This window comes from Salmo salar, chromosome ssa12, assembly GCF_905237065.1.
Source record: "Salmo salar chromosome ssa12, Ssal_v3.1, whole genome shotgun sequence".
Taxonomy (NCBI): Eukaryota; Metazoa; Chordata; class Actinopteri; order Salmoniformes; family Salmonidae; genus Salmo; species Salmo salar.
In genome coordinates, this window is record NC_059453.1 from 1,429,022 (window position 1) to 1,445,242 (window position 16,221).

The window sequence follows — 16,221 nt, forward strand, 5'->3', positions numbered from 1 at the left end:
ATGAGGGTTTAATAAAGAGATGAGGGTTTAATAAAGAGATAGGAGACATGGAGACATGAGGGTTTAATAAAGAGATAGGAGACATGAGGGTTTAATAAAGAGATATGAGACATGGAGACATGAGGGTTTAATAAAGAGATAGGAGACATGCAGGGTTAATAAAGAGATAGGAGACATGGAGACCATGAGGGTTGATAAAGAGATAGGAGACATGGAGACCATGAGGGTTTAATAAAACATTTATTCTGAGCACATCTGTACAGCAACGGATCAACACAGCCATAATTACAAACTCAAATCAAACCCCCTGAATTTTATTTAACCAAAACCGTAACCAGGACAACGTCAGCTCAACCCTCCCACCATCTCCACTCCTCATTTATTCACGTTTTTACTTTTTATAACCTGTTTTTATAACCAAAAAGAACAGAAAAAAATACACGTCGATATAGTTTATTATTAATCAGAATTACGCCGTAGAATCCAGTCGGGGGGGGGGGGCGCGATTCCACCGGCTGGAGGGATCGGCATCGTCCGTTAACGTGAGGAAAACAGGACGACTCCTTTATGGATCAGAACGCGGGGATTATATATATCACATCACTCTACTCTGGATACTATATCGGCTTTACGGGGTCATACGTTGTATGGGTCAGGGCTATATTCTATGGGTCAGGGTTACATTGTATGGGTCAGGGCTATATTCTATGGGTCAGGGTTACATTGTATGGGTCAGGGCTATATTGTATGGGTCAGGGCTACATTGTATGGGTCAGGGCTATATTGTATGGGTCAGGGTTACGTTGTATGGGTCAGGGCTATATTCTATGGGTCAGGGTTACATTGTATGTGTCAGGGCTATATTGTATGGGTCAGGGCTACATTGTATGGGTCAGGGCTACATTGTATGGGTCAGGGTTATGTTGTATGGGTCAGGGTTACATTGTATGGGTCAGGGTTACATTGAATGGGTCAGGGCTACAGGGTTACATTGTATGGGTCAGGGTTACGTTGTACGGGTCAGGGCTACAGGGTTACATTGTATGGGTCAGGGCTACAGGGTTACATTGTATGGGTCAGGGTTATGTTGTATGGGTCAGGGTTACGTTGTATGGGTCAGGGCTACAGGGTTATATTGTATGGGTCAGGGCTACAGGGTTACATTGTATGGGTCAGGGCTACAGGGTTACATTGTATGGGTCAGGGCTACAGGGTTACATTGTATGGGTCAGGGCTACAGGGTTACATTGTATGGGTCAGGGTTACGTTGTATGGGTCAGGGCTACAGGGTTACATTCTATGGGTCAGGGTTATGTTGTATGGGTCAGGGTTACGTTGTATGGGTCAGGGCTACGTTGTATGGGTCAGGGCTACAGGGTTACATTGTAAGGGTCAGGGCTACAGGGTTACATTGTATGGGTCAGGGCTACGTTGTATGGTTCAGGGCTACATTGTATGGGTCAGAGTAACATTGTATGGGTCAGGGCTACATTGTATGGGTTAGGGCTATATTCTATGGGTCAGGGCTACATTCTATGGGTCAGGGCTATATTGTATGGGTCAGGCTATATTGTATGGGTCAGAGTTACGTTGTATGGGTCAGGGCTACATTGTATGGGTCAGGGCTATGTTGTATGGGTCAGGGCTACATTGTATGGGTCAGGGCTACATTGTATGGGTCAGGGCTACATTCTATGGGTCAGGGCTATATTGTATGGGTCAGGGCTACGTTGTATGGGTCAGGGCTATATTCTATGGGTCAGGGCTACATTGTATGGGTCAGGGCTATGTTGTATGTGTCAGGGTTACGTTGTATGGGTCAGGGTTACATTGTATGGGTTAGAGTTACATTGTATGGGTTAGAGTTACATTGTAGGGGTTAGAGTTACATTGTATGGGTCAGGGTTACATTGTATGGGTTAGAGTTACATTGTATGGGTTAGAGTTACATTGTATGGGTTAGAGTTACATTGTATGGGACAATCACATGACTTTAAAATAAAAACAAAGACTTTCTAATTTATATCAGATAAAACACAGCCAAGGCACAACAAGATGGCGAGGAGTGGTGAGTGCTGGACAGACGTAGCAGGGGTCAGGGGTTAAGGGGGGTTGACATGACAACACAAGAACACACTGCAGCAGGAGGAAGACTGGGCTGTGTTCAGCACGAAGCAACGTTCAGGAACGTTCAGCAGGATTATAACGTTCAGCAGCGTTAGAACGTTGAGCAAAGTTATAACAATCAGGAACGTTCAGCACAGAGCAACGTTCAGGAACGTTCAGCACAGAGCAACGTTCAGGAACGTTCAGCAGAGTTATAATGCTCAGGAACGTTCAGCACAGAGCAACGTTCAGGAACGTTCAGCAGAGTTCTAACGTTCAGGTTCAGCAGAGTTATAACGTTCAGGAACGTTCAGCACGAAGTAATGTTCAGGACATTCAGCACAGAGCTACGTTCAGGTTCAGCAGAGTTATAACGTTCAGGAACGTTCAGCACAGAGCTACGTTCAGGACATTCAGCACAGAGCTACGTTCAGGTTCAGCAGAGTTATAACGTTCAGGAACATTTAGCAGGCTTATAAAACGATCAAGAACGTTCAGCACCGAGCAACCTTTAGGAACATGTAGCAAGGTTACGTTCAACGCACCAGGACTCAGTGGAGAGTTAAACACACACTGGGGCATCAGTCTCAGGCTGTGTTCCAAATGGACCACTATTCCCCCATGTAGTGCACTACCCTTGGGGAAACTACAGAGGGAATAGGGGGCACTACAGATGGAATAGGGGGCACTATAGAGGGAATAGGGGACACTACAGAGGGAATAGAGGGCACTATAGAGGGAATAGGGGACACTACAGAGGGAATAGAGGGCACTACAGAGGGAATAGGGGACACTACAGAGGGAATAGGGGGCACTACAGAGGGAATAGGGGGCACTACAGAGGGAATAGGGGACACTACAGAGGGAATAGGGGACATTACAGAGGGAATATGGGGCACTACAGAGGGAATAGGGGGCACTACAGAGGGAAAAGGGGGCACTACAGAGGGAACAGGGGGCACTACAGAGGGAATAGGGGGCACTACAAAGGGAATATGGGGCACTACAGAGGGAATAGGGGGCACTACAGAGGGAATAGGGGACACTACAGAGGGAATAGGGGACACTACAGAGGGAATAGGGGGCACAACATAGGGAATAGGGGCACTACAGAGGGAATAGGGGGCACTACAGAGGGAATAGGGGGGCACTACAGAGGGAATAGGGGGGCACTACAGAGGGAATGGGGGCACTACAGAGGGAATAGAGGGCACTTCAGAGGGAATAGAGGGCACTACAGAGGGAATAGGGGGCACTACAGAGGGAATAGAGGGCACTACATAGGGAATAGGGGGGCACTACAGAGGGAATAGGGGGCACTACAGAGGGAATAGAGGGCACTACAGAGGGAATAGAGGGCACTACAGAGGGAACAGGGGGCACTACAGAGGGAATAGGGGGCACTACAGAGGGAATAGGGGGCACTACAGAGGGAATAGAGGGCACTACAGAGGGAACAGGGGGCACTACAGAGGGAACAGGGGGCACTACAGAGGAAATAGAGGGTACTACAGAGGGAATAGAGGGAATAGGGGGCACTACAGAGGGAATAGGGGGCACTACAGAGGGAATAGGGGGTACTACAGAGGGAATAGGGGGCACTCCAGAGGGAATAGGGGGCACTACAGAGGGAATAGGGGGCACTACAGAGGGAATAGAAGGCACTACAGAGGGAATAGAGGGCACTACAGAGGGAATAGAGGGCACTACAGAGGGAATAGGGGGCACTACAGAGGGAATAGAAGGCACTACAGAGGGAATAGAGGGCACTACAGAGGGAATAGGGGGCACTACAGAGGGAATAGGGGGCACTACAGAGGGAATAGGGGGCACTACAGAGGGAATAGGGGGCACTACAGAGGGAATAGAGGGCACTACAGAGGGAATAGAGGGCACTACAGAGGGAATAGGGGGCACTACAGAGGGAATAGAAGGCACTACAGAGGGAATAGAGGGCACTACAGAGGGAATAGGGGGCACTACAGAGGGAATAGGGGGCACTACAGAGGGAATAGGGGGCACTACAGAGGGAATAGGGGGCACTACAGAGGGAATAGAGGGCACTACAGAGGGAATAGAGGGCACTACAGAGGGAATAGAAGGCCATTTAGGACTCATTCTGAGACTCCGCTCAGCATAAGGGCTCATACAGCATAGAGGCAGTTAGATACTTTATATTTTCGACTTTAAAAATCGTTGATGAAGGGAGGGGAGAGTTTCACCACATGGACTGACAGGGGTTAAACACTGGACCCCCACCCGGAGTTCAAAACTCCCTTTCTAGTGCACTACTTTAGACCACAGCCCTGTGGGCTAGGATTGCAGACGAATGGGATAGGGTGTTCCATTCTGGGACAGATTCTCTTATGGTTCTAGAACAGGAATGCCAGCGGCAGGATTCCGTCCTGTTTCACCGGTGCAGCGGGAAGATTCAGTAACACTGAGAGAGAGAGAGAGAGAGAGAGAGAGAGAGAGAGAGAGAGAGAGAGTGGAGCCTTCCTCCTCCACAATAACTAAAACTCAGCAACAACAAAAAAAGAAACATCCTCTCACTGTCAACTGCGTTTATTGTCAGCCAAACTTTAACACGTGTAAATATTTGTATGAACGTAACAAGATTCAACAACTGAGACATAAACTGAACAAGGTCCACAGACATGTGACTAACAGAAATTGAATAATGTGTCCCTGAACAAAGGGGGGGTCAAAATCAAAAGTAACAGTCAGTATCAGGTGTGGCCACCAGCTGCGTTAAGTACTGCAGTGCATCTCCTCCTCATGGACTGCACCAGATTTGCCAGTTCTTGCTGTGTGATGTTACCCCAGTCTTTCACCAAGGCACCTGCAAGTTCCCGGACATTTCTGGGGGGAATGGCCCAAGCCCTCACCCTCCGATCCAACAGGTCCCAGACATATTGGGATTGAGATCCGGGCTCTTCGCTGGCCATGGCAGAACACTGACATTCCTGTTTGCAGGAAATCACGCACAGAACGAGCAGTATGGCTAGTGGCATTGTCATGCTGGAGGGTCATGTCAGGATGAGCCTGCAGGAAGGGTACCACATGAGGGAGGAGGATGTCTTCCCTGTAACGCACAGCGTTGAGATTGCCTGCAATGAAAACAAGCTCAGTCCGATGATGCTGTGACACACCGCCCCAGACCATGACGGACCCTCCAAATTGATCCCGCTCCAGAGTACAGGCCTCGGTGTAATGCTCATTCCTTCGATGATAAACTCGAATCCGACCATCACCCCTGGTGAGACAAAACCGCGACTCGTCAGAGAAGAGCACTTTTTGCCAGTCCTGTCTGATCCAGCGATGGTGGGTTTGTGCCCATAGGCGACGTTGTTGCCAGTGATGTCTGGTGAGGACCTGCCTTACAACAGGCCTACAAGCCCTCAGTCCAGCCTCTCTCAGCCTATTGCGGACAGTCTGAGCACTGATGGAGGGATTTTGCGTTCCTGGTGTAACTCGGGCAGTTGTTGTTGCCATCCTGTACCTGTCCCGCAGATGTGATGTTCGGATGTACCGATCCTGTGCAGGTGGTGTTACACGTGGTCTGCCACTGCGAGGATGATCAGCTGTCCGTCCTGTAGCGCTGTCTTAGGCGTCTCACAGTACGGACATTGCAATTTATTGCCCTGGCCACATCTGCAGTCCTCATGCCTCCTTGCAGCATGCCTAAGACACGTTCACGCAGATGAGCAGGGACCCTGGGCATTTTTCTTTTTATGTTTTTCAGAGTCAGTAGAAAGGCCTCTTTAGTGTCCTAAATTTTCATAACTGTGACCTTAATTGCCTACCGTCTGCAAGCTGTTAGTTTCTTAACGACCGTTCCACAGGTGCATGTTCATTAATTGTTTATGGTTCATTGAACAAGCATGGGAAACAGTGTTTAAACCCTTTACAATGAAGATCTGTGTGAAGTTATTTGGATTATCTTTGAAAGACAGGGTCCTGAAAACGGGACGTTTCTTTTTTTGCTGAGAACACAGAAGGGACAGAAGTAAAACCACTAATTGCTGAGAACACACGGGGGGGACTGAAGTAAAATCACTAATTGATGAGAACACAGGGGGGACTGAAGTAAAATCACTAATTGCTGAGAACACAGGGGGGACTGAAGTAAAATCACTAATTGCTGAGAACAAGGGGGGGACTGAAGTGAAATCACTCATTGTTGAGAACACAGGGGGGACTGAAGTAAAATCACTAATTGATGAGAACACAGGGGGGGACTGAAGTAAAATCACTAATTGATGAGATCACAGAGGGGACTGAAGTAAAATCACTAATTGTGCTTAACACCTTGTCTGTCTGTCTGTCTGTCTGTCTGTCTGACTGTTTCTGTGCTTAACACCTTGTCTGTCTGTCTGTCTGTCTGTCTGTCTGTCTGTCTGTCTGTCTGTCTGTCTGTCTGTCTGTCTGTCTGTCTGTCTGTCTGTTTCTGTGCTTGACACCTGTCTGTCTGTCTGTCTGTCTGTCTGTCTGTCTGTCTGTCTGTCTGTTTCTGTGCTTGACACCTGTCTGTCTGTCTGTCTGTCTGTCTGTTTCTGTGCTTAACACCTTGTCTGTCTGTCTGTCTGTTTCTGTGCTTGACACTTGTCTGTATGTCTGTCTGTCTGTCTGTCTGTTTCTGTGCTTGACACCTGTCTGTCTGTCTGTTTCTGTGCTTGACACCTGTCTGTCTGTCTGTCCGTCTGCCTGTTTCTGTGCTTGACACCTGTCTGTCTGTCTGTCTGTTTCTGTGCTTGACACCTTGTGTCTGTCTGTCTGTTTCTGTGCTTGACACCTGTCTGTCTGTCTGTCTGTCTGTCTGTCTGTTTCTGTGCTTGACACCTGTCTGTCTGTCTGTCTGTTTCTGTGCTTGACACCTGTCTGTCTGTCTGTCCGTCTGTCTGTTTCTGTGCTTGACACCTGTCTGTCTGTCTGTCTGTTTCTGTGCTTGACACCTGTCTGTCTGTCTGTCTGTCTGTTTCTGTGCTTGACACCTGTCTGTCTGTCTGTCTGTCTGTCTGTTTCTGTGCTTGACACCTGTCTGTCTGTCTGTCCGTCTGTCTGTTTCTGTGCTTGACACCTGTCTGTCTGTCTGTCTGTTTCTGTGCTTGACACCTGTCTGTCTGTCTGTCTGTCTGTTTCTGTGCTTAACACCTTGTCTGCCTGTCTGCCTGTCTGTCTGTCTGTCTGTCTGTTTCTGTGCTTAACACCTTGTCTGTCTGTCTGTCTGTCTGTCTGTCTGTCTGTCTGTCTGTCTGTCTGTCTGTCTGTCTGTTTCTGTGCTTGACACCTGTCTGTCTGTCTTTTTCTGTGCTTGACACCTGTCTGTCTGTCTGTCTGTCTGTTTCTGTGCTTGACACCTGTCTGTCTGTCTGTCTGTTTCTGTGCTTGACACCTTGTGTCTGTCTGTCTGTCTGTCTGTCTGTCTGTCTGTCTGTTTCTGTGCTTGACACCTGTCTGTCTGTCTGTCTGTCTGTCTGTCTGTCTGTTTGTTTCTGTGCTTAACACCTTGTCTGTCTGTCTGTCTGTCTGTCTGTTTCTGTGCTTGACACCTGTCTGTCTGTCTGTCTGTCTGTCTGTCTGTCTGTCTGTCTGTTTCTGTGCTTGACACCTGTCTGTCTGTCTGTCTGTGTCTGTCTGTCTGTCTGTCTGTCTGACTGTTTCTGTGCTTGACACCTGTCTGTCTGTCTGTCTGTCTGTCTGTCTGTCTGTCTGTCTGTTTCTGTGCTTGACACCTGTCTGTCTGTCTGTCTGTTTCTGTGCTTGACACCTGTCTGTCTGTCTGTCTGTTTCTGTGCTTAACACCTTGTCTGTCTGTCTGTCTGTTTCTGTGCTTGACACTTGTCTGTTTGTCTGTCTGTTTCTGTGCTTGACACTTGTCTGTCTGTCTGTCTGTCTGTCTGTCTGTCTGTTTCTGTGCTTGACACCTGTCTGTCTGTCTGTCTGTCTGTTTCTGTGCTTGACACCTGTCTGTCTGTCTGTCTGTTTCTGTGCTTGACACCTTGTGTCTGTCTGTCTGTCTGTCTGTCTGTTTCTGTGCTTGACACCTGTCTGTCTGTCTGTCTGTCTGTCTGTCTGTCTGTCTGTCTGTCTGTTTCTGTGCTTGACACCTGTCTGTCTGTCTGTCTGTCTGTCTGTTTCTGTGCTTGACACCTGTCTGTCTGTCTGTCTGTCCGTCTGTCTGTTTCTGTGCTTGACACCTGTCTGTCTGTCTGTCTGTTTCTGTGCTTGACACCTGTCTGTCTGTCTGTCTGTTTCTGTGCTTGACACCTGTCTGTCTGTCTGTCTGTTTCTGTGCTTAACACCTTGTCTGTCTGTCTGTCTGTTTCTGTGCTTGACACTTGTCTGTTTGTCTGTCTGTCTGTCTGTCTGTCTGTCTGTTTCTGTGCTTGACACCTGTCTGTCTGTCTGTTCGTCTGTCTGATTCTGTGCTTGACACCTGTCTGTCTGTCTGTCTGTCTGTCTGTCTGTTCGTCTGTCTGTTTCTGTTCTTGACACCTGTCTGTCTGTCTGTCTGTCTGTCTGTCTGTCTGTCTGTCTGTTTCTGTGCTTGACACCTGTCTGTCTGTCTGTCTGTTTCTGTGCTTGACACCTTGTGTCTGTCTGTCTGTTTCTGTGCTTGACACCTGTCTGTCTGTCTGTCTGTCTGTCTGTTTCTGTGCTTGACACCTGTCTGTCTGTCTGTCTGTCTGTTTCTGTGCTTGACACCTGTCTGTCTGTCTGTCCGTCTGTCTGTTTCTGTGCTTGACACCTGTCTGTCTGTCTGTCTGTCTGTCTGTCCGTCTGTCTGTCTGTTTCTGTGCTTGACACCTGTCTGTCTGACTGTTTCTGTGCTTGACACCTGTCTGTCTGTCTGTCTGTCTGTCTGTCTGTCTGTCTGTCTGTCTGTGTCTGTCTGTCTGTCTGTCTGTCTGTTTCTGTGCTTGACACCTGTCTGTCTGTCTGTCTGTCTGTCTGTCTGTCTGTCTGTTTCTGTGCTTGATACCTGTCTGTCTGTCTGTTTCTGTGCTTGACACCTGTCTGTCTGTCTGTCTGTCTGTCTGTCTGTCTGTTTCTGTGCTTAACACCTTGTCTGTCTGTCTGTCTGTTTCTGTGCTTGACACTTGTCTGTCTGTCTGTCTGTCTGTCTGTCTGTCTGTCTGTCTGTCTGTCTGTCTGTTTCTGTGCTTGACACCTTGTGTCTGTCTGTCTGTTTCTTTGCTTGACACCTGTCTGTCTGTCTCTCTGTCTGTCTGTTTCTGTGCTTGACACCTGTCTGTCTGTCTGTCTGTCTGTCTGTCTGTCTGTTTCTGTGCTTGACACCTGTCTGTCTGTCTGTCTGTCTGTCTGTTTCTGTGCTTGACACCTGTCTGTCTGTCTGTCCGTCTGTCTGTTTCTGTGCTTGACACCTGTCTGTCTGTCTGTCTGTTTCTGTGCTTGACACCTGTCTGTCTGTCTGTCTGTCTGTTTCTGTGCTTGACACCTGTCTGTCTGTCTGTCTGTGTGCTTAACACCTTGTCTGCCTGTCTGTCTGTCTGTCTGTCTGTCTGTCTGTTTCTGTGCTTAACAACTTGTCTGTCTGTCTGTCTGTTTCTGTGCTTGACACTTGTCTGTTTGTCTGTCTGTCTGTCTGTCTGTCTGTTTCTGTGCTTGACACCTGTCTGTCTGTCTGTCTGTCTGTCTGTCTGTCTGTTCGTCTGTCTGTTTCTGTGCTTGACACCTTGTGTCTGTCTGTCTGTTTCTGTGCTTGACACCTGTCTGTCTGTCTGTCTGTCTGTCTGTCTGTCTGTCTGTCTGTCTGTGTCTGTCTGTCTGTCTGTCTGTCTGTTTCTGTGCTTGACACCTGTCTGTCTGTCTGTCTGTCTGTCTGTCTGTCTGTCTGTCTGTCTGTTTCTGTGCTTGATACCTGTCTGTCTGTCTGTTTCTGTGCTTGACACCTGTCTGTCTGTCTGTCTGTCTGTCTGTCTGTTTCTGTGCTTAACACCTTGTCTGTCTGTCTGTCTGTTTCTGTGCTTGACACTTGTCTGTCTGTCTGTCTGTCTGTCTGTCTGTCTGTCTGTCTGTCTGTCTGTCTGTCTGTTTCTGTGCTTGACACCTTGTGTCTGTCTGTCTGTTTCTTTGCTTGACACCTGTCTGTCTGTCTCTCTGTCTGTCTGTTTCTGTGCTTGACACCTGTCTGTCTGTCTGTCTGTCTGTCTGTCTGTCTGTTTCTGTGCTTGACACCTGTCTGTCTGTCTGTCTGTCTGTCTGTTTCTGTGCTTGACACCTGTCTGTCTGTCTGTCCGTCTGTCTGTTTCTGTGCTTGACACCTGTCTGTCTGTCTGTCTGTTTCTGTGCTTGACACCTGTCTGTCTGTCTGTCTGTCTGTTTCTGTGCTTGACACCTGTCTGTCTGTCTGTCTGTGTGCTTAACACCTTGTCTGCCTGTCTGTCTGTCTGTCTGTCTGTCTGTTTCTGTGCTTAACACCTTGTCTGTCTGTCTGTCTGTTTCTGTGCTTGACACTTGTCTGTTTGTCTGTCTGTCTGTCTGTCTGTCTGTTTCTGTGCTTGACACCTGTCTGTCTGTCTGTCTGTCTGTCTGTCTGTCTGTTCGTCTGTCTGTTTCTGTGCTTGACACCTTGTGTCTGTCTGTCTGTTTCTGTGCTTGACACCTGTCTGTCTGTCTGTCTGTCTGTCTGTCTGTCTGTCTGTCTGTCTGTTTCTGTGCTTGACACCTGTCTGTCTGTCTGTCTGTCTGTCTGTTTCTGTGCTTGACACCTGTCTGTCTGTCTGTCTGTCCGTCTGTCTGTTTCTGTGCTTGACACCTGTCTGTCTGTCTGTCTGTCTGTCCGTCTGTCTGTTTCTGTGCTTGACACCTGTCTGTCTGTCTGTCTGTTTCTGTGCTTGACACCTGTCTGTCTGTCTGTCTGTCTGTCTGTTTCTGTGCTTGACACCTGTCTGTCTGTCTGTCTGTCTGTCTGTCTGTCTGTCTGTCTGTCTGTCTGTGTGCTTAACACCTTGTCTGTCTGTCTGTCTGTCTGTCTGTCTGTCTGTCTGTCTGTCTGTCTGTCTGTCTGTCTGTCTGTTTCTGTGCTTGACACCTGTCTGTCTGTCTGTCTGACTGTTTCTGTGCTTGACACCTGTCTGTCTGTCTGTCTGTCTGTCTGTCTGTCTGTCTGTGTGCTTTCATAATACTTCTTGACCAATGAGAAGGGGAGGGGAGAATACAAACATCTACAACTTCCTGCCTCAGGAACATCTACCACCCCGTCCCCACGGTAATGTCCCCACGGTAACGTCCCCATTCCCTCCTGTGCAGTGCAGTGCAACCCGAGCTCTATAGTAGTGCCACTACGTCAGGAATATGAACACACGGGAACACTTCTATCATTGGCTATTCTACACAGGAGCCGCATGGCACCCTGGGATAGCCGGCGTAAAGCGGTCAGCTCTTGGTTGGCTGGTTGTCGTGGCGACGCCCGGGAGCTCTAATCCAACATGGCGTCCAGCTGGTCCGCCAGGTCGTCGAACATGCTGCCGATGTCATCTAGAATGTTGACTGTCGTCTTCTCCTCCAGTAGAGAACTGGAGGGAGAGAGGGAGAGAGGGAGAGAGTGAGAGAGAGAGAGAGAGAGAGAGAGAGAGAGAGAGAGAGAGAGACATTAAACGTAAAAAATCTTCTCAAATCTAATGATACCTCTTAAAGGGGATGTTTACCTAAAATCAAACATTTCTCCAGTGATTCCATACATTAAAACTACACTGAACAACAATATAAAGGCAACATGTAAAGTGTTTCATGAGCTGAAATAAAAACATCCCAGACATTTTCCAGACGCACAAAAAGCTTAATTCTCTCAAATGTTGTTCACAAATTAGTTTCCATCCCTGTTAGCTCAGCATTTCTCCTTTAAGATAATCCATCTACCTGACAGGTGTGGCATAACAAGAAGCTGATTAAAACAGCATGATCAGTACACAGGTGCACCTTGTGCTGGGGGGGCAATAAAAAGGCCATGCGTAGGTTTTGTCACACGACACAACGCCACGACACAACGCCATTGCCAGAGAATTTAATGTTCATATCTCTACCATAAGCCGCCTCCGACGTCATTCAAGAGAATTTGGCGAATATGGGGCGAATGGTTTGTGGTTGTGAACAGAGTGCCTCATGGTGAAGAATAGGGTTATGGTATGGGCCCCATGGTGAAGGTGGGGTTATGGTATGGGCCTCATGGTGAAGGTAGGGTTATGGTATGGGCCCCATGGTGAAGGTGGGGTTATGGAATGGGCCCCATGGTGAAGGTGAGGTTATGGTATGGGCCCCATGGTGAAGGTGGGGTTATGGTATGGGCCCCATGGTGAAGGTGGGGTTATGGTATGGGCCCCATGGTGAAAGTAGGGTTATGGTATGGGCCCCATGGTGAAGGTGGGGTTATGGAATGGGCCCCATGGTGAAGGTGAGGTTATGGTATGGGCCCCATGGTGAAGGTGGGGTTATGGTATGGGCCCCATGGTGAAGGTGGGGTTATGGTATGGGCCCCATGGTGAAGGTGGGGTTATGGTATGGGCCCCATGGTGAAGGTGGGGTTATGGTATGGGCCACATGGTGAAGGTGGGGTTATGGTATGGGCCCCATGGTGAAGGTGGGGTTATGGTATGGGCAGACATAAGCTACGGACAACAAACCCAATTGCATTTTATCGATGGCAATGTGTGTGTGTGTGTATGTGTGTGTGTGTGTGTCTCCTCACTGGGTGTGTGTATGTGTGTGTGTGTGTGTGTGTGTGTAGGTGTGTCTCTCCTCACTGGTTGTCTGTGTGTGTGTATGTGTGTGTGTGTGTGTGTGTGTGTGTGTGTGTGTGTGTGTGTGTGTGTGTGTGTGTGTGTGTGTGTGTGTGTGTGTGTGTGTGTGTCTGTGTGTGTGTCTCCTCACTGGTTGTCTGTGTGATCCTGGTTAATCTTCTGCTCCACAGCTTCCAGAGCTGCAGCCAGAGAGGCGCTGGTCTCCTCCAACCTCTGATGATGCACCTCCTCTTCCTCCTCCTCCTTCACCTCCTCCTCCTCGTTCACCTCCCGTACTTGGGCTGGAGCCTCCTCCTTGGTCTGCTTCTCCTCCATCGCCTCCTCCTTCTCTCTCCTCCTCTCAACTCTCCTCTCCTCCTGCACCTCCTCCTTCTCTTGCCTCCTCTCCTCCTGCACCTCCTCTCTCTTCTCTCTCCTCCTCTCAACTCTCCTCTCCTCCTGCACCTCCTCCTTCTCTCTCCTCCTCTCCTCCTGCACCTCCTCCTTCTCTCTCCTCCTCTCCTCCTGCACCTCCTCCACCTTCTCTCTCCTTCTCTCATTTCTTCTTCTCTCCTCCTGCCCCTCCTCCTTCTCTCTCCTCCTCTCCTTCTGCACCTCCACCTTCTCTCTCCTCCTCTCCTCCTGCACCTCCTCCACCTTCTCTCTCCTTCTCTCAACTCTCCTCTCCTCCTGCACCTGATCCTTCTCTCTCCTCCTCTCCTCCTGCACCTCCTCCACCTTCTCTCTCCTCCTCTCCTCCTCCACCTTCTCAACTTCTCTCCGATCATCTTTTAGTCTTTCTTCCACCTTCTCCTCCCTCTCCTCCACCTCCCTCCCCACCAGCAGGTCGACAGAGAGGCCAGCGATGGAGGAGCGGGGAGGTTTGACGGGGTGAGGGGTGGACCCGGGGGTGGAGGGAGTCTGGGGTGTGGAGGGGCTGGTGGCGGGAGAAGAGGAGGAGGTGGTGTAAGGGAGGCCAGGGGACAAGGAAGGAGGGGTGAGGGTGTCTGGGACAGGAAGAGGTCTAGGGAGAGGGGTAGGGGAGGAGAGAGAGGAGGAAGTGGTGTAAGGGAGGCCAGGGGAGAAGGAGGGAGGGGTGAGGGTGTCTGGGACAGGGAGAGGTCTAGGGAGAGGGGTAGGGGAGGAGAGAGAGGAGGAGGTGGGTTTAGGACCAGTGGGAGGAGGACAGGGTTTGAAGGAGACTTGGGGAGGCGTCCACCGTGGATCTGCTGGGATAAAAACAGAGGAAAAAAAGTTTTAGAAGGTCAGGTCCAGGTAAGGGTGGGGGTTAGAGGGTCCAGGTAAGGGTGGGGGTTGGAGGGTCCAGGTAAGGGTGGGGGTTAGAGGGTCCAGGTAAGGGTGGGGGTTAGAGGGTCCAGGTAAGGGTGGGGGTTAGAGGGTCAAGGTAAGGGTGGTGGTTAGAGGGTCCAGGTAAGGGTGGGGGTTAGAGGGTCCAGGTAAGGGTGGGGGTTAGAGGGTCCAGGTAAGGGTGGGGGTTAGAGGGTCCAGGTAAGGGTGGGGGTTAGAGGGTCCAGGTAAGGGTGGGGGTTAGAGGGTCCAGGTAAGGGTGGGGGTTAGAGCGTCCAGGTAAGGGTGGGGGTTAGAGGGTCCAGGTAAGGGTGGGGGTTAGAGGGTCCAGGTAAGGGTGGGGGTTAGAGGGTCCAGGTAAGGATGGGGGTTAAAGGTCAGGGATTAGGGTTAACCTCACCAGGACAGTCCGCTTCAGGTCCAGGTAAAGGGACCCGTCTGGTCGGTGTGGGAGGGTCCTGCTGCTGTCTCCTCACGGACGCCATCGAGGGTTTGGGCGACACCGGAGGCTTCAGCGGTTTCCTGACTTCTGGCCTATCACAGCTCTCCCTGCGAGAGGCCACATCCCCCTCAGCCTCTGACCCGGTCCGCCTCCTCCGCAGGACGACGCGGTGTGATTGGTCGACTCCTCCATTCACCTGCTGGGGGGCCAACTGGCTGCGATGGGATTGGTCGACGCCGCTCTCGAGTTGGTCAATGCTCTTCCTGCTGCTGTCTGATTGGCCGCTGTCAGGTTTTGCGCTCGCTGGTTGGTCGACGGCGGTTGTGCTAATCTCTGGTTGGCTGCTGCTGGTTGTGCTGTCGTCTGATTGGTCGTTGCTGTGCTCGCGGCTGCGTGGGCGTCGCCGAATGGTGTCTGTCTCGGTCAGAAGGAACTTCTCTGGGGGGTGGGGCTTTCTCCTGGGGACCAATCAGATTGACTTTTAGACATGTCAATGAACTATAATCTGAATAACTGTTAAAGTGATATATACAATTGTAACTGTTACAGACTGATAGAGTTAGACTGGTAGAGTTAGACTGGTAGACTGGTAGAGTTAGACTGGTAGACTGGTAGAGTTAGACTGATAGACTGGTAGAGTTAGACTGGTAGAGTTAGACTGATAGACTGGTAGAGTTAGACTGATAGAGTTAGACTGGTAGAGTTAGACTGGTAGACTGGTAGAGTTAGACTGATAGAGTTAGACTGACAGAGTTAGCCTGATAGAGTTAGACTGGTAGAGTTAGACTGGTAGAGTTAGACTGGTAGAGTGGTAGAGTTAGACTGGTAGAGTTAGACTGGTAAAGTTAGACTGGTAGAGTTAGACTGGTAGAGTTAGACTGGTAGAGTTAGACTGGTAGAGTTAGACTGGTAGAGTTAGCCTGATAGAGTTAGACTGGTAGAGTTAGCCTGGTAGAGTTAGACTGGTAGACTGGTAGAGTTAGACTGGCAGAGTGGTAGAGTTAGCCTGATAGAGTTAGACTGGTAGAGTTAGACTGGTAGACTGGTACAGTTAGACTGATAGAGTTAGACTGACAGAGTTAGCCTGATAGAGTTAGACTGGTAGAGTTAGACTGGTAGAGTTAGACTGGTAGAGTGGTAGAGTTAGACTGGTAGAGTTAGACTGGTAAAGTTAGACTGGTAGAGTTAGACTGGTAGAGTTAGACTGGTAGAGTTTGACTGATAGAGTTAGACTGGTAGAGTTAGACTGGTAGAGTGGTAGAGTTAGCCTGATAGAGTTAGCCTGATAGAGTTAGCCTGATAGAGTTAGCCTGATAGAGTTAGCCTGATAGAGTTAGACTGGTAGAGTTAGACTGGTAGAGTTAGACTGGTAGACTGGTAGAGTTAGACTGGTAGAGTTAGACTGGTAGAGTTAGACTGGTAGAGTTGGACTGGTAGAGTTGGACAGGTAGAGTTAGACTGATAGACTGGTAGAGTTAGACTGATAGACTGGTAGAGTTAGACTGATAGAGTTAGACTGGTAGAGTTAGACTGATAGAGTTAGACTGGTAGAGTTAGACTGATAGAGTTAGACTGGTAGAGTTAGACTGGTAGAGTTAGACTGGTAGAGTTAGACTGGTAGAC

General features: G+C 49.5%; 1 protein-coding gene across 1 annotated transcript; it reads right to left on the reverse strand.

Moving 5' to 3' along the window:
- Window positions 1-11,152: 11,152 nt before the first annotated feature.
- Window positions 11,153-13,239, reverse strand: LOC106592062 (caskin-1). The gene is made up of 2 exons (XM_045690477.1): window positions 13,000-13,239; window positions 11,153-11,648 (listed from the first exon to the last, which is right to left on the reverse strand). The coding sequence occupies exons 1-2, from the start codon at window positions 13,182-13,184 to the stop codon at window positions 11,552-11,554; spliced, it is 282 nt and encodes a 93-aa protein (XP_045546433.1). The 5' UTR covers window positions 13,185-13,239; the 3' UTR covers window positions 11,153-11,551.
- Between the last annotated feature and the right edge of the window lie 2,982 nt (window positions 13,240-16,221).

Bases quoted from the DNA above. Each gene is read 5' to 3' on its own strand.
- LOC106592062 (XM_045690477.1), bottom strand. From the start codon at position 13,184: ATGGAGGAGAAGCAGACCAAGGAGGAGGCTCCAGCCCAAGTACGGGAG. The intron at 11,649-12,999 runs GTGAGGAGACAC...CTCTCCCTCCAG, and splicing joins CAGGATCACACAGACAACCA to TTCTCTACTGGAGGAGAAGA.